Source organism: Dama dama, chromosome 24 (genome assembly GCF_033118175.1).
Source record: "Dama dama isolate Ldn47 chromosome 24, ASM3311817v1, whole genome shotgun sequence".
Classification (NCBI taxonomy): Eukaryota; Metazoa; Chordata; class Mammalia; order Artiodactyla; family Cervidae; genus Dama; species Dama dama.
This window is the reverse complement of record NC_083704.1, coordinates 20,247,218-20,265,598: the sequence shown is the minus strand read 5'-3', so window position 1 is coordinate 20,265,598 and position 18,381 is coordinate 20,247,218. Positions and strand designations below refer to the sequence as shown.

At 43.1% G+C, this 18,381-nt stretch overlaps 1 protein-coding gene across 7 annotated transcripts in view; it reads left to right on the top strand.

The window, feature by feature from the left end:
- The window catches only part of SEC22C (SEC22 homolog C, vesicle trafficking protein), a 33,409-nt gene that overhangs the window by 857 nt on the left and 14,171 nt on the right, over positions 1 to 18,381 (top strand). For 5 of the 7 annotated variants that reach the window (XR_009690305.1, XR_009690304.1, XM_061127886.1 and 2 more), the window contains exons 2-4: positions 6,936 to 7,144; positions 9,016 to 9,179; positions 11,298 to 11,477. Coding sequence is in view for 5 of the 7 variants with exons in the window: in XM_061127886.1 (XP_060983869.1) it covers positions 6,963 to 7,144; positions 9,016 to 9,179; positions 11,298 to 11,477 (526 nt within the window). In the remaining 2 variants the exon portion in view is untranslated. Of the gene's footprint in view, positions 1 to 5; positions 216 to 6,935; positions 7,145 to 9,015; positions 9,180 to 11,297; positions 11,478 to 18,381 lie in introns of those variants that run through there. The other 2 variants (XM_061127890.1, XM_061127888.1) reach the window with 2 other exon arrangements.

Sequence of the window (18,381 nt, the reverse complement as noted above, 5' to 3'; positions counted from 1 at the left end):
TGAGGGCTGGCGGGCTGAGGCGGGCGCTGCGGTCCGTTAGCCGAGAACAGGCGGGGTCGGGTGTGGCGCAGGGCGGGCCTGGAAGCGGAGCCCCCCTACCCCGGCCCGTCCGGCCCTCTGGCCCGGTTTAGCTCTCCAGGGCTTCTTGGGGCTTCCCGAAGTCTCAACTCCCCTTTCTGCCGCCAGCTGCTCTCCTGACTCCGGGACGGCCCAAGGTGCGAGCCTGTGGGAACCCTCAGTTGCCAGATGCCGGTGGAGCGCTGCCCACAGTGGGAGGAGACGGGGTGTGTCCGAATGATGGGATGATTGTTTACTTAATTATCCACGAACCTCACGTCAGAGTATTTTAATAACAAACTTCCCTTAGCGTGCAGATCTTGTAAGACTTGGTTTACCAGATACAGGGTTTAGTAGACCAGCTTTTGTGAACATCAGTTGTCGGAGGTGATGAGCATATGTGCCGGATATAGGATTACGTCTAGATTCCAGTGTCAGAAGGATTAAGCACTCCGGTGCTTAATTAGGTTTGTGGACATCAAAGCCACCAAAGAATATTCCCAGTGGTGAAAAGTAGTTGGTGAAATTTGTGACACGGTCAGAAAAGAAATAAAATTCAGACGGTGGATAGGGTCAATTTTCATTAAATTTACAAAGAAAGGAATGGATTCTGATAGAGATAATTTTAGTAAAATGAAAATGTAAATAATTGAATACTTCCTTATTGCTAAATAGAATTAAATTGACATAATGGTTTGCCCTGGAAAACACATTTTAGGCAATGTGGTTATAGCTCTAAGAGTTTACAACACAAAGAACATCTTGGGGTCCCAAAGCTTTTTATCCTTATAAAGAGCCTCAGAGATCAAAAGCATCCAAAGATGACTGCTGATCAGAGAGAAAAAGTGACTTATCCAAAGGAATACAATGAGTGAGGAGCAGTTGTAACTAGTGTAACCCTAGGTCTTGGCTCCTTCTATTAGCAGATCTCTGATTCGTTATATGTATGAATGCTCCAGGGGAAAGAAATGTTTTAGCAAGATAGAGTTGCTGTAATCCCAAAGATTGGATTTAGAGACACAGAGTGTACTGGAAAGATCACAGGCTTTCCGGTATTTCTGAGTAAGGAAGTTTGGGATGGAATACTAGCTCTACCACTTGAGCTTTACAGCTACCATTTCCCCATCTGTCCAGTGTAGATTATGCCCACCTCATAGATAGTTATCAGCATTAAACATCATCAGTGTAAAAAGTCATAGCATAGTGCCTGGTGTATAATATTGTGTGTGTGTGTGTGTGTGTGTGTGTGTGTGCGCGCGAGCATGCTCAGCCATGTCCAACTCTTTGCGACCCCATGGACTATAGCCCGCCAGGCTCCCTGTCCATTAGATTTCTCAGGTAAGAATACTGGAATAGGTTGCTATTTTCTTCTCCAGGGGATCTTCCCGACCCAGGGATGGAACAGCAGATGTCTCCTGTGTTTCCTGTGTTGGCAGGTGGATTCTTTACCACTGAGCCACCTGGGAAACCTGGCATATAATATTAGTTGGTATCAAATTCCATCCCCTACTCTTCTTAGCTCCTAAGGAATGGCAAACTTGACCTGTACCCTCCTCCCTACCTCATCCCCAAGCAATGCAAAACCAAAGCACTTTCTTGAACTACAAATGAGGTGCGCCCAGTTCTCAAGTCATGTGGCTGAAGGTGAATTCAGTAAGGGAAACGTAATTTTCTCTATTTTGTCCTATGTATTGTCGTTTTGAGATGTAAGCAGTGTGTCATGGTGAACCCTTGTGTTTGGATATATGTGTGCCAAGTCAAACTTGTTTTGCTTATTTAAATTTCTGTTTGGTAAGGCCTGGTTGTTTAGTGCTGTTGGTCTTTCCCCCTTTCCCTCTTTGGAAAGAGGAGGAGAAGTGTATGTGCTTGAGGTTTGGGAGAGGGTTAAGGATACAGAGATGAAAGGAAACCTGTGGGAACCAGGCTGCCCTCCAGCTAAGCACAGCCTTTTGCCAGTAGATTAGGGACAATTGATGACATGATCAGTTTATAAATAGATGCTGAGAAAAGGATCTGGGAAATGGCAGAGGCAGATTAAAATATAATTTTTATAAAATCTAATAGTAACTAGGGTGCTATATTTGATTACTACTTCAGTGTCTTTTAAAATTTTTCATTTATGTAAACCTCTTTCTCCATTCCAAGTGGAGATTTATTGTAGGAAATCTTTTTACTTAGTTTTAAAACTTAGTTTTTAAATAAGCTTTATTAGTTTAAAAGTTATATTGAGAGCTTCCTGATATGTGCCAGGCATGGTGCTAGGTTATAGGGTCCCCTGGCCTGTAGAAGGAGCTAATAAGACAGATTTGTTTGTCTGTGTGAGCACTCTTCAGCTGCCTTTGTCCTTGTATAACTTTTTCTGTAACTGAGGCATGATTTTCCAGATTCATGCCACTGCTTTCCTTTTATAAACTGAATACTGGTTATCTGCAAGCGGCTTTTATTTTAATGAATTCAGAAATTATAGTACCTTCCAGTTTGGAAATGCTATTTAGTTGCAGAGCTGCTCGCTATAAAACATGCCCTTCAGTATTCATGCATAAATCATCAGAATTACAGTTAATTAGCATAAAAGAATATTGTTCTACTAGTAGAGATATTTTAAAATGACATTTAAACATAAAAAACAAGTATGAGCTGAATTTAAGTAAGTGATATAAAAACTTTAAGTTAATACTTTTTTCCATTTTTATGTTAAAGTAATTATACTGACTGATTCAAAGGACATGAACTTGGGCAAACTCCGGGAGACAGTGAAGGACAGGGAAGCCTGACTGCAGTCCGTGGGGTCATAAGGAGTCTAACACGATTGAGCAACTGAACAACAGCAGTTATACTGACAGAAATTTGCAGAGATAGTACAGAGTATGACTGATAGATTGTATGATAATTGCATGTTTAGTTAAAAAAAAACAAACTGCCAAACTTATATTCCATGCCAAACTTATTTTCCAGAGTGACTGTACCATGTTAAAGTCCTCCCAGCAGTGTGTGAGAGATCCCATTCCTGTGCATGTTTGCCAGCATTTGATATTGTCACTTAAAATTTTACCTGTTCTAATCAGTATGTAATATTATCTCATTGTGATCTTAAGTTGCATTTCCGTTAATAGCTATTAAGAGATGCTAGATATCTTTTCACGTTCTTTTTTGTCATCTCTATATCCTTTTTGGTGAAATGTCTGTTCATGTGCTTTGTCCATTTTCTAACTGGATCTTTTGTTTTATCACTGTTGAGTTTTGATAGTGCTTTAAAAATTCTAAATATCTAGAGTCCTTTAGGAAGTATGTAGTTTAAAAATATTTTCCCCACTCTCTCGCTTTTCTTTTCATCCTCTCCACATGGATTTTGGCAGTGCAAAAGTTTTAAACTTTGATGAAATCCAATTTATTGGAGTTTCTTTTATGGATTGTGGTCTGTTGGTCTAACCCTTCCTCAAGTCCTGAACATTTTCTCTTTGTTTTCTTCTGCTTTTACACTTTTACTTTTTACACTTAAATTTATGATCTCTTTTGATCTCCTTTTTATGTAAGGTGTGAGACTAGGTCAAGATTCTCTTTTTTCCCTTTTCCTTCCTTCCGCTTATACCTCCCTTCCTCTCTCTTTCTTTCCCTATAGATACTCATTGTTCCAACACCATTTGTTGAAAAGTCTATCCTTCTTCCATTTAATTGCTTTTGTACCTTTGTCAAAAATTATTTGACTGTTCTTGCTTAGGTCTAATTTCTGGGTTCTGTATTCTGTTTCACTGATCTTTGTGTCTATGCCTCTGCTAATCTGTGTGTCTGTCCCTCTGCTAATAACACACAGTCTTGGTTACTGTAGCTATACAACAAGTCTTCAAATAGGATAGTGAGGTATGGTCCCTTTTATTCTTTTTCAAAATTGTTTTAGATATTTTAGCTTCTTTGCCTTTCCATATAAATTTTAGAATATTCTTATTTATATGTATAAACTATCTTGCTGATATTTTTACAGGAATTGAACCTGTATATCACTTTGGGGGGAGATCTTTACTATGTTGTCTTCCAGTTCATAACATGCTATATCTCCTCACTTACTTAGGACTTCTTTGATTTCTTTCAGCAGTGTTTTGAAGTTTTCAGCGTACAAGTCCCAACATGTTTTGTTAGTATTGCATTAAAAATGGGGTTCCCTGGTGGGTCAGATGGTAAAGAAACTGCCTGCAGTGCAGGAGACCTGGGTTCAATCCCTGGGTCAGGAAGATTCCCTGCAGAAGAGAATGGCAACCCACTCCAGTATTCTTGCCTGAGAAATCCCATGGATAGTGGAGCCTGCTGGGCTACAGTCCATGGGATCACAAACAGTCGGACACATCTGAGCAACTAACATTGTATTAAAAAAAAGTATAGTTTTATTGAGATCATTTTGGGGATGATGATAAATGGTATTTTAAATTTTTGTTTCTATGCATCCATTGCTGGTATATAGAAAAAGAATTGATTTTTGTATGTTGATCTTATATTCTGAAACCTTGTTGAACTCCTCTTTCATTTGAGGAGGTTTTTTGTTTTTTGTTTTTTTTGTAGGTTCTTGGGGATCTTCCATGTAGACAATTATATCATCTGCAGATAGGAGTCATTTTATTTCTTGCTTATTTCTTCCTTTCCTAGTTCCTTAGACTTTTTACATTTTTACCCCTCAATGGAAAGTCTGGGGAGATCAGAGAAATGGGCTATGTATGGTCTGTTGCCTGGTAGACTAATTTTTATTTTGTAGTTGTTGTTTAGTTGGTAAGTCATGTCTGACTCTTTTGTGTCTCCATGGACTCTAATCCACCAGACTCCTCTGTCCATGGGATTTCCCAGCCAAGAATACTCTTGGAGTGGGTTGCTATTCACTTCTCCAAGGGGTTTTCCCGACCTGGGGATTGAACCCCTGTCTCCTGCATTGCGGCAATGGCACCCCACTCCAGTACTCTTGCCTGGAAAATCTCGTGGATGGAGGAGCCTGGTAGGCTGCAGTCCATGGGGTCACTACGAGTCGGACACGACTGAGCGACTTCACTTTCCATTTTCACTTTCCTGCATTGGAGAAGGAAATGGCAACCCACTCCAGTGTTCTTGCCTGGAGAATCCCAGGGACGGGGAAGCCTGGTGGGCTGCACAGAGTCGGACACAACTGATGTGACTTAGCAGCAGCAGCAGCTCCTGCATTGCAGGCATATTCTTTACCATCTGAGCCACTGGGGAAGCCTTTAGCCTTCTCTTATTTTTATACTACTGCAGTTTCTTCATGTTTAAACTGGGATTAATTATCCATTCATCCATTACAGATATGGTCTTTATTCTAAGAACTTACCCTTAGGTAGTAGACATAGAAAACAAAGAGGTAGTTTCTGGGAATTTAGAGAGGTAAAAGTACTTCTAGGAGGGTGTATTGGAGACAGTCCTTGGTGGGGATTTGGATGTGGGGAGATCTGAGGAATGTGCACTCAGGTGAAGAATGCATGGAGGCACAGAGGTGAAAAGAGTAGCGTGTATCCTGGGGCTCCCGTTTCCTACTGCTCGTGGGAATTGAGGTGCCAGGTTACATCCCTAGTGTTCATTGGAAGAAAAGCCCACCAGTGCACACACCTGCTAATATCCTGTCCAGGTAGAGGACCTGACAACAGGGTCTGTGAAACAGGATGTGTGGATACATGGAAAGATGCAGTAAAGCTGTCAGAGCCACCTCCCTCATCCCTGGTTGCAGGGCTGCCTCATGCAGGTGTGCCGGTGACGCCCCGTGCGAGCACACACACAGGCTGCAGATGGGGGCTGAAACCCCCCAGGCTCTGCCTGCCACACTGGTCCAGGGCTGTTTCCACCCTGAGAAGCACCTCGTCCCAGTTTGCCACAGGCACCGTGAGGCCTCCAAATCTGTCTCCAAGTGTTTCTTAATGGTGCTCACATCATCATGGCTAAATATTTAGTATCTTACCATAATATCATTTGCTAAATGACTGACTTTAGCTATCTGGAGGAACTCAGTCATCATTCTGAAGATTGGCCCAGTGTCAAAGGTGCAGAAATTCAGGAGGACACGCTATCCTCTCTGTTTTCTTTTTGCTTTCTGCCTTCCTTGCCACCAGCTTGAGGTTAAATGCTTAGAATCCCTCCACGTGAGGTGAGGATATGGCAAGTGACCCACTCAGCACTCACCTCCCTGGAGGGCCTGAAACGCACAGCTCCCTAGACCCCAGCCCTCTGCATCAGTGTCAGGCTCATCCTGTCCCCTCGGGGCCATCTCACGACCTGTGTCCTGTTCCTCACTGGTCACTGCCGTGGCTCCCTTTTGGCCTGCTTCCTCACATCTCCATTCCCTCATCCAAGTCAGTTTAAACTCTGGAAATGGAGACATTCATTCAGTTCAGTTCAGTTCAGTTCAGTTCAATAGCTCAGTCGTATCTGACTCTTTGCAACCCCATGAATCGCAGCACGCCAGGCCTCCCTGTCCATCACCAACTCCCGGAGTTTACTCAAACTCATGCCCATTGAGTCAGTGATACCATCCAGCCATCTCATCCTCTGTCATCCCCTTCTCCTCCTGCCCCCAGTCCCTCCAAGCATCAGGGTCTTTTCCAATGAGTCAACTCTTCACATGAGGTGGCCAAAGGATTGGAGTTTCAGCTTCAGCAGACATTCATTAGAGAGAAGGAAAAGGAGGATTTCAAGTGAAGATGAGACAGGGAGGCTAATGGAGAGAGCATAGTTGGGAGTGATCTAGCAACAGAGGGCAGGGAGATGATAATAAAAGCCACACATGCATTTGTGGTAGAGGTGAGGGCGAGACAACCCAGAGTGAACATTTCCAGGGCGGGCTGCTGGCAGCTCATCGCCGGGCCCTCTGTAACAAGGTGACCTTCCTTCCTCAGGTGTCCTCATGACTTCTCTCGCGGACCATGTCCTTGATCCTTTTTGCCTGCGTGGTAAGGGTGAGGGATGGACTGCCCCTCTCGGCCTCCACTGATTTCTACCACAGCCAAGACTTCCTGGAATGCAGGAGACGCCTCAAGACTTTAGCCTCGCGACTGGCCCAGTATCCAGGTCGAGGTTCCGCAGAAGGATGTGACTTCAGCATCCAGTAAGCAAGCCTGTTCCCTGTTCCAGAATATCAGCTCAATTTGGGTCACTCTGAACCATGTGCAGAGAAGGCATGCTAATCACACCATATGAAAAGGAGGTCTCACGTCAGACAGCGGTTCGAGGTCGTGTGTATCTATCTACAGTAGAATGAAAGGCACTCGAACTTTGCTGCCTCACCCTCACCTCACTGTGAGTGGAGAGGCCATGAGCACTGGGAGCACCAGGTCGCCCAGTCTTCATGGTTTTAGTTTGGTAGTTTTTTCTGCCTTAGGGTGTGGGCGTGGAGAAAAGGCAAGTCAGGAGGAAATACTGGATTAAAATGTCAGGACAGGAAAAGGATGAGAGTGAGGACGCCAAGAAAATAAGGCTAGACTTGGAGTTCTAGCCCTCAGTTTTTGCTTTTTAAATTTTTTTCACCTTTAAAACAAATTTTAAAGTAAAAACAAAATTTTATGTGACAGGAACAGGGGAGGGAAAAATGAGCATCAGTAGGTCCGTCTTCTCAAGGAACTCCAAGTCAAATGAGAGGACGCTGAACATAATACAGTGAGGGCCAGTGCTCCAGTGGAAGCAGGAATCAAGTGGTCACAGTAACCATGGTCATAAGAACTAATATTGTTTTCTGTGGTCTAGGCCCTATTCTAAGTGTTGTAGGTGGCTTATGAGGTAGATAATGGTATTGGATCTATTTTACAGGGAAGGAAACTGAGGTTAAACAACTTTTTAACCTAAGGTGGTAGAGCCAGGATTTGAGTGCAGGCAACTAGGAGCCAGGTTCTCCTTGTGTGTCGTTTCTTATTTTAGGGCTTAGAGACGAAAGGTGTTCTATGGAGGGATCGGGGGCAAGGCAGGTTTTGAAATCTCAAAATGGCCTGTTACAGATTTTACATCTGTCTTTTCCAGAATTTAGGTTTTCACACTTCCCAAGTCCTTTTTGCTCCCCTTGAATAGTAAATTTTTGATTCACCTGATAAGTTGGGATCCATTAGAGTAATCCAGTCTCAGAATCAGGAAAATGAAAGGGAAAGTCCAGGCCTGCCTCCAAGCTGGGTGGTGCTGTCAGGCAAGAAGAGTCGTGGCCTGAAGAGGGACCCAGATGGCAGGCTGTCACCATTGGCCGGGCTTGGGGTGCTCAGGAGCCAACACTAAGCTGCATCTGCCCACATCTGCAGCTCCCTTCTCTGGGTGCATGAAACCCCCTTCCTTGGGGGTCCCATCCTCTTTAGGCTGGAATAATCTCACATTCTATGCACATTTTGTGCTGTACCTCAAAGAGGAAACCTTTTCTCAGTTAAAAAAAAAAAAAAAAAAGCAAAAACCTATGATTTCAGATGAAATTCTGGGCAATTCAGTCATTATTTGAAAAGTAGAATATACAGTGTTTATTCGTTTGTCTTTCAACTTAAATGTTCACCATTCTTTTCACAGAGGAAACTTGAGACATTTTTTCTTACAGGTGAGCAGTCCTATAGTTTGTTTAATGATCAATAAATTAAAGTGATCCCCTGCAGGAGGGCATGGCAACCCACTCCAGCATTCTTGCCTAGAGAATCCCATGGACAGAGGAGCCTGACAGTCTAGAGTCCAAGGGGTCATAAAGAGTCGGACACGACTGAGCGGCTTAGCGCGGACGCAGGCAAGTTAGAGCAATCGCAGCTTGTCAGCGGCAAATGCTGCTATACATTTTTGAGAAAGTGTAAGAAAGGCGCAGTCCCAGACAGGCCCACCTGAAGAGACGACGTGTACGCAACGGACAGCTCCAGGACTGTTCAAGGCCCAGCAAATCCAGAGTGGAGGCAAGGTGATGGCCGGGTGCAGGATGTGAACAGGTGGGTCTGTTCCCTGGTGACGTAGTCCCTCTCGTTCCAGCTTCTCTTCTTCGAGGGACGTGGCCTGCATGGCTATCTGCTCCCTCCAGTGTCCGGCAGCCATGGCCTTCTGCTTCCTGGAGACCCTGTGGTGGGAATTCACAGCTTCCTATGACACCACCTGCGTTGGCCTCGCCTCCAGGCCATATGCCTTTCTCGAATTTGGTTTGTAACCCACTTTCTTAGTTGTTGTTCTTTCTTGCAGCATTGTATGTGTAGAATTTCCAGTTTGAGTCTGGCTCTGACCATCTGGGAAAACCACTGGAGGTTCAGGACCGTGTCCCTGAAGAATAGCCTCATGCCATGAAATTTCACAGCAATGAAAGGGGCCTGCAAACTTGGAGGCTCAACCCTCTGGCTTTTTACCTCTCCGGAGCCTGGAGCAGGGTGGAAGAGGGTGAACCCTGTATCTTATTCTGGATCAGGGGGTCAGCAAACTGCAGAGTCTGTTTTTTGTAAATAAAGTGGAACACAGCCATGCTTGCTCCATTACTAACAGGTTGTCTGTGGCTGCTTTTGCCCTTCCCTGGCAGAGGTGAGCTATTGTGATGGACCATCTGGGGCCTATAAGCTTAAAATGTTGTCTGTCCGGCACTCTGAGAGCACTGTGCCAACCCCTCCTCTAGGGCAGCGCTGCTTAAGGCTGGTTCGTGGACCTGAGCTTCCAGCGTGAGGCACATACAGGGAGTGACAATAAAAGGTTAGAAATTCTTACGGTACTTGGACATTCCTGTGATATTTTCGATTGTATTTTATCCAAGTATCTGTATGCAACCATTTGGAAATAAGGAAACACTGGTCCTTCATGCAGAGGTTCGAGAAGCACAGCTCTGGAAGAGAAGACTGCTTTTCTAGGCTCTGCCAGAGAGGCCCTGTGGAGGCCCAAGGGTCTGGAACACAGCAGTTGTGATAGCATATGCCCTGTTTCTGTCAGGTGTGATTCAGGTCATTTTTGAGGGGGAGAAGAGGAGTGGAGGTGGGAGTTGGGGAGTTCTCCAGTCTCAGTGTAACCTGCCTTGGTCCCGTGATGCTCTTGAACGAGGGGCTGACAGCATTTGGTCCTCAGGGTCAGGTGCAGGGCTGGCACCTGGAAGTGTGGCCACTTAGGCTTTCTGGCAGCTCCTGCTCACACCCCGTCATATGGCCTGTGGCCAGCCCATCAGTAATAGGGCCAGCACTGTCTTCTGGTGTCACCCAGGGATGCTGGGAAACTCCCTGGTACTCCAGCCTCCACCTGGTAGGCCTGTGACACAGACCACAGGTTCCTCTTGAGTCTCCCCATGAGGACGGCCACTCTCAGCCCCACTTCTTCTGTGTCCCCAGGTAGACCACAGCTGCAGCATCCCTTGGCTGTCATTTGACTGGCAGCTGGTAGACCTGTGTTCTCTTCTCCCCACTCATCTCTGCATGCATCGTCCTTCCAAAGTGGTGGGCTTTGTCTCACAGGAGCCCCTTCCGGGCATCACGTTTGCTCATTATTGAGTGAGAGTAGGATGAAAGTAAAAGTACATGGATATTAGGAGCTTCCTGAGTGGCACAGTGGTAAAGAATCCACTTGCCAACGCAGGCGATGCGAGAGACCTAGGTTCAATCCCTGAGTTGAGAAGATCCCCTGGAGGCAATACACTCCAGTATTCTTGCCTGGAAAATTCCGTGGACAGAGGAGCCTGGCGGGCTGTATAGTCCATGGGGTCACAAACAGATACAACTGAGCACATGCACACACACACACACACCACACGGATATTAGAATTATACATGATTTTGTTTTGTCAATATATTTGAAACTTCACCTCAAGTACTTATTAAAAGTTGGTAATGGATTAATACTAAATGTAAATAAAATAATTAAAACCAATACCTTTCATATAATCCTGGTTTGCACAACATATTCACATTCATTTGTAGTTTTTTTTCACACGCCTTTCTTGAGATAATCAGGTCAAGAATGACTGTCCCCATTTTGCAATCTTAGAAATCCTTTGTGAATGGCCCAGGTTTGTACTATGAGTTGTGCCTGAGCTAAGACTCAAGCCTGTCCCCCTGATTCGCTTGCCACTGAGGTCCTGATGGACAGACTGTCACATTTTAATTATTCTCCTTTGAGAGATTGATGAGACCAGTCCTGCTATCTACAAATCACTTGACCCTCATGTGTAGCTGACACTCTTCAGAGTCTGGCTGACTTATTAACTTGCTTAGAAATGCAAATTTCATTGTGTACCTATTGTCTTATAACATCCACTGTGATGACATTCAGTTTGGACTGCTCTCTTTTCACAGACAATGTCATTCAGAAAGTGAAGTGGCATTTTAACTATGTAAGTTCCACCCAGATGGACAGCAGCTTAGGAAAAATTCAGGAGGAACTCAAGTTCCAGCCACCAGTGGTTCTCACCCTGGAAGACACAGATGTGGCCAACGGGGTGATGAATGGACACACGCTGATGCACCTGGAGCCAGGTAGGTGGCCTGCTGCTCTCAGGTATTGATGAAAATGAGATAAGAGTGTATATTGCAAATGGACACTGATTGTTTGACTAGGAAGGTTTTTAGGTGGGGAGTGGTATATAAAATGTGTGGGGGAAAAAACATGGGCTGATCTTGTTTCCAGGTGGCTTTTATTAAAAAAAAACAAAACAAAACAAAACAAAAAAAACAAGCTATGACAAACCTAGACCAGCATATTAAAAAGCAGAGACATGGGGAGGAGCCAAGATGGCGGAGGAGTAGGACGGGGAGACCACTTTCTCTCCTACAAATTCATCAAAAGAATAACTGAACGCAGAGCAAACTTCGCAAAACAACTTCTGATCGCTAGCTGAGGTCATCAGGCGCCCAGAAAAGCAGCCCATTGTCTTCGAAAGGAGGTAGGACAAAATATAAAAGATAAAAAGTGAGACAAAAGAGCTAAGGACGGAGATCCGTCCCGGGAGCTCTTAGGCGGCATTGCTTGGGGTAGGGTCCGGGCCTGAGTGCCCTGAGGACAATCGGAGGGAGCTTCTGTGAGTTGCCAACATGAACTGTGGGAGACCAAAAGAGAGAGAGTAAATTAACCGGCCCGAACACACTGCCGGCCATTCGCAGAACAAAGAGACCGAGAGGGTCCAGAGAGGAGCTCGCAGGCTGCGGACCGGCCCAGCTCCGCCGGAGGCAGGAGGCAGGGAGGAGGGGAAGGTTGCGGCGAGACACAGGGCGCAGGCACCCGACCGGCGCGGGCGGGGACTGGGGCTGGGGACGCGGAGGGCAGAAGGCGCGCGCACCCGACTGGCGCCAGCGGAAACTGAGACTGGGTCCGTGGAAGGGAGGGGGCGCGCCACACCCGGGGAGAGTGCGCCCACCGAGCCCCTCGCTGCCTGGACCGCTCTGACGGGGAAGGCACAGAGAGCAGGCTCAGCTTTTCCCTCCGCGCTTTTGTGGAACACCCGAGGGCTGGAACCTCGCGCAGCACGGAGCGCGCTCCATATAGAACAGCCGGGAGCCTGAGCAGCGCAGAGGAGAGAGCAGCGTCAGCCCCTCCTGGCAGCCCCAGCCCATCCCGCGGCACCAGCCTCTCCCTGCAGCGCCAGCCCCTCCCCGCAGAGCGACGGAACTAGCTACCTGAATAAGAGTCCACCTCCGCCCGCCTGTGTCAGGGCGGAAATGAGGCTCTGAAGAGACCGGCAAACGGAAGCCAAATAAACAAAGGGAACCGCTTCAGAAGGGACTGGTGCAACAGATTAAAATCCCTCAAGGAAACATTGACTACACCGGAGGAGCCTGTAGATATCGAGAAGCGTAAGCTGGAACGAGGAGCTATCTGAAACGGAGCCGAACCCACACTGACCGCAACAGCTCCAGAGAAACTCCTAGATATAATTTTACTTTTTTCTCTTTTTTTATTTTTTTCTTTTTTCTCTTTTATTTTCCTTTAAAATCCCCTATTACTCCCCCATTACTCCTTAACTTTCATTTCCATAGACTTTTACGATTTTTTAATTAGGGGAAAAAAAAAATTTTTTTTTCTTTCTTTTTTTTTTCTTTTTTTTCTTTTTATTTCTTTCTTTTTTTCTTTTTTTTCTTTCCTTTTTCTCTTCTATTTTCTATTTTTCTTTTTCTTTCATTTCTTTTAAAGTCCTCTAGTACTCCTCTACTACTCCTTAATTTTCATTTCCAATACACTATAACCTTACAAAAAAAAAAAAAAGAAGAGAAGCCCTATTTTTAAACCGAATATTATTCTCTCCCAATCTTGACTCTCTGTTTTCTACCTCAGAATACCTCTATTTCCTCCTTTCCCCTTCTCTTCCCAATCCAATTCTGTGAATCTTTGTAGGTGACTGGGCTACGGAGAACACTCTGGGAACAGACAGCTGCGTAGATCTGTCTCTCTCCTCTTGAGTCCCCATTTTTCTCCTCCTGTTCATCTCTATCTCCCTTCTCCCTCTCCTCTTCTTCATGTGACTCTGTGAACCTCTCTGGGTGTCCCTAACGGGGGAGAATCTTTTAGCCATTAACCTAGAAGTTTTCTTATCAGGGCTGTATAGTTGGAGAAGTCCTGAGACTACAGGAAGAATAAAACTGAAATCCAGAGGCAGGAGACTTAAGCCCAAAACCTGAGAACACCAGAAAACTCCTGACTACAAGGAACTTTAAGTAATAAGTGACTGTCCAAAAGCCTCCATACCTACACTGAAACCAACCACCACACAAGAGCCAATAAGTTTTAGAGCAAGACATACCACGCAAATTCTCCAGCAACGCAGGAACATAGCCCTGAACATCAACATACAGGCTGCCCAAGGTCACACCTAACACATAGACCCATCTCAAAACTCATTACTGGGCACTCCATTGCTCTCCAAAGAGAAGAAATCAAGCTCCACGCACCAGAACACTGACGCAAGCTTCCCTAACCAGGAAATCTCGACAAGCCAATCGTCTAACCCCACCCACTGGGTTAATCCTCCACAACAAAAAGGAACCACAGACCTCCAGAATACAGAAAGCCCACTCCAGATACAGCAATCTAAACAAGATGAAAAGGCAAAGAAATACCCAACAGGTAAAGGAACATGAAAAATGCCCACCAAGTCAAACAAAAGAGGAGGAGATAGGGAATCTACCTGAAAAAGAATTTAGAATAATGATAATAAAAATGATCCAAAATCTTGAAAACAAAATGGAGTTACAGATAAATAGCCTGGAAACAAAGATTGAAAAGATTCAAGAACTGTTTAATAAAGACCTGGAAGAAATAAAAAAGAGTCAATTACAAATGAATAATGCAATGAATGAGATCAAAAACACTTTGGAGGGAACCAAGAGTAGAATAACGGAGGCAGAAGATAGGATAAGTGAGGTAGAAGATAAAATGGTGGAAATAAATGAAGCAGAGAGGAAAAAAGAAAAAAGGATCAAAAGAAATGAGGACAACCTCAGGGACCTCTGGGACACTGTGAAACGCCCCAACATTCGAATCATAGGAGTTCCAGAAGAAGAAGACAAAAAGAAAGGCCATGAGAAAATACTCGAGGAGATAATAGGTGAAAACTTCCCTAAAATGGGGAAGGAAATAGCCACCCAAATCCAAGAAACCCAGAGAGTCCCAAACAGGATAAACCCAAGGCGAAACACCCCAAGACACATATTAATCAAATTAACAAAGATCAAACACAAAGAACAAATATTAAAAGCAGCAAGGGAGAAACAACAAATAACACACAAAGGGATTCCCATAAGGATAACAGCTGATCTATCAATAGAAACCCTCCAGGCCAGAAGGGAATGGCAGGACGTACTGAAAGTAATGAAAGAGAATAACCTACAACCTAGATTACTGTATCCAGCAAGGATCTCATTCAGATATGAAGGAGAATTCAAAAGCTTTACAGATAAGCAAAAGCTGAGAGAATTCAGCACCACCAAACCAGCTCTTCAACAAATGCTAAAGGATCTTCTCTAGACAGGAAATGCAGAAAGGTTGTATAAACGTGAACCCAAAACAACAAAGTAAATGGCAACAGGACCACACCTATCAATAATTACCCTAAATGTAAATGGGTTGAATGCCCCAACCAAAAGACAAAGATTGGCTGAATGGATACAAAAACAAGACCCCTATATATGCTGTCTACAAGAGACCCACCTCAAAACAAGAGACACATACAGACTAAAAGTGAAGGGCTGGAAAAAAATATTTCATGCAAACGGAGACCAAAAGAAAGCAGGAGTCGCAATACTCATATCAGATAAAATAGACTTTCAAATAAAGGAAGTGAAAAGAGACAAAGAAGGACACTACATAATGATCAAAGGATCAATCAAAAAAGAAGATATAACAATTATAAATATATATGCACCCAACATAGGAGCACCGCAATATGTACGGCAAACGCTAACGAGTATGAAAGAGGAAATTAATAGTAACACAATAATAGTGGGAGACTTTAATACCCCACTCACAACTATGGATAGATCAACTAAACAGAAAATTAACAAGGAAACACAAACCTTAAATGACACAATGGACCAGCTAGACCTAATTGATATCTATAGGACATTTCACCCCAATACAATCAACTTCACCTTTTTCTCAAGTGCACACGGAACATTCTCCAGAATAGATCACATCCTGGGCCATAAATCTGGTCTTGGAAAATTCAAAAAAATTGAAATCATTCCAGTCATCTTTTCTGACCACAGTGCAGTAAGATTAGATCTCAATTACAGGGAAAAAATTGTTAAAACTTCAAACATATGGAGGCTAAATAACACGCTTCTGAATAACCAACAAATCATAGAAGAAATCAAAAAAGAAATCAAAATATGTATAGAAATGAATGAAAATGAAAACACAACAACCCAAAACCTATGGGACACTGTAAAAGCAGTGCTAAGGGGAAGGTTCATAGCGTTACAGGCTTACATCAAGAAACAGGAAAAAAACCAATTAAATAACCTAACTCTACACCTAAAGCAATTAGAGAAGGAAGAAATGAAGAACCCCAGAGTTAGCAGAAGGAAAGAAATCTTAAAAATCAGGACAGAAATAAATGCAAAAGAAACTAAAGAGACCATAGCAAAAATCAACAAAGCTAAAAGCTGGTTTTTTGAAAAAATAAACAAAATTGACAAACCATTAGCAAGACTCATTAAGAAACAAAGAGAGAAAAACCAAATTAACAAAATTAGAAATGAAAATGGAGAGATCACAACAGACAACACTGAAATACAAAGGATCATAAGAGACTACTACCAGCAGCTCTATGCCAATAAAATGGACAACTTGGATGAAATGGACAAATTCTTAGAAAAGTATAACTTTCCAAAACTGAACCAGGAAGAAATAGAAGATCTTAACAGACCCATCACAAGCAAGGAAATCGAAACTGTCATCAAAAATCTTCCAGCAAACAAAAGCCCAGGACCAGATGGCTTCACAGCTGAATTCTACCAAAAATTTAGAGAAGAGCTAACACCTATCTTACTCAAACTCTTCCAGAAAATTGCAGAAGAAGGTAAGCTTCCAAACTCATTCTATGAGGCCACCATCACCCTAATTCCAATACCAGACAAAGATGCCACAAAAAAAGAAAACTACAGGCCAATATCACTGATGAACATAGATGCAAAAATCCTTAACAAAATTCTAGCAAACAGAATCCAACAACATATTAAAAAAATCATACACCATGACCAAGTGGGCTTTATCCCAGGAATGCAAGGATTCTTTAATATCCGCAAATCAATCAATGTAATACACCACATTAACAAATTGAAAGATAAAAACCATATGATTATCTCAATAGATGCAGAGAAAGCCTTTGACAAAATTCAACACTCATTTATGATTAAAACTCTCCAAAAAGCAGGAATAGAAGGAACATACCTCAACATAATAAAAGCTATATATGACAAACCCACAGCAAGCATCACCCTCAATGGTGAAAAATTGAAGGCATTTCCCCTGAAATCAGGAACAAGACAAGGGTGCCCACTCTCACCACTACTATTCAACATAGTGTTGGAAGTTCTGGCCACAGCAATCAGAGCAGAAAAAGAAGTAAAAGGAATCCAGATAGGAAAAGAAGAAGTAAAACTCTCACTGTTTGCAGATGACATGATCCTCTACATAGAAAACCCTAAAGACTCTACCAGAAAATTACTAGAGCTAATCAATGAATATAGTAAAGTTGCAGGATATAAAATTAACACACAGAAATCCCTTGCATTCCTATATACTAACAATGAAAAAACAGACAGAGAAATTAAGGAAACAATACCATTCACCATTGCAACAAAAAGAATAAAATACTTAGGAGTATATCTACCTAAAGAAACAAAGGACCTATACATAGAAAACTATAAAACACTGATGAAAGAAATCAAAGAGGACACAAACAGATGGAGAAACATACCGTGTTCATGGATTGGAAGAATTAATATTGTCAAAATGGCTATTCTACCCAAAGCAGTCTATAGATTCAATGCAATCCCTATCAAGCTACCAACGGTATTTTTCACAGAACTAGACCAAAGAATTTCACAATTTGTATGGAAATACAAAAAACCTCGAATAGCCAAAGTAATCTTGAGAAAGAAGAATGGAGCTGGAGGAATCAACCTGCCTGACTTCAGACTCTACTACAAAGCCACAGTCATCAAGACAGTATGGTACTGGCACAAAGACAGAAATATAGATCAATGGAACAGAATAGAAAGCCCAGAGATAAATCCACGAACCTATGGACACCTTATCTTTGACAAAGGAGGCAAGGATATACAATGGAAAAAAGACAACCTCTTTAACAAGTGGTGCTGGGAAAACTGGTCAACCACTTGTAAAAGAATGAAACTAGAACACTTTCTAACACCATACACAAAAATAAACTCAAAATGGATTAAAGATCTAAATGTAAGACCAGAAACTATAAAACTCCTAGAGGAGAACATAGGCAAAACACTCTCCAACATAAATCAAAGCAAGATCCTCTATGACCCACCTCCCAGAATATTGGAAATAAAAGCAAAACTAAACAAATGGGACCTAATGAAACTTAAAAGCTTTTGCACTACAAAGGAAACTATAAGTAAGGTGAAAAGACAGCCCTCAGATTGGGAGAAAATAATAGCAAATGAAGAAACAGACAAAGGATTAATCTCAAAAATATACAAGCAACTCCTGCAGCTCAATTCCAGAAAAATAAATGACCCAATCAAAAAATGGGCCAAAGAACTAAACAGACATTTCTCCAAAGAAGACATACAGATGGCTAACAAACACATGAAAAGATGCTCAACATCACTCATTATTAGAGAAATGCAAATCAAAACCACAATGAGGTACCATTACACACCAGTCAGGATGACTGCTATCCAAAAGTCT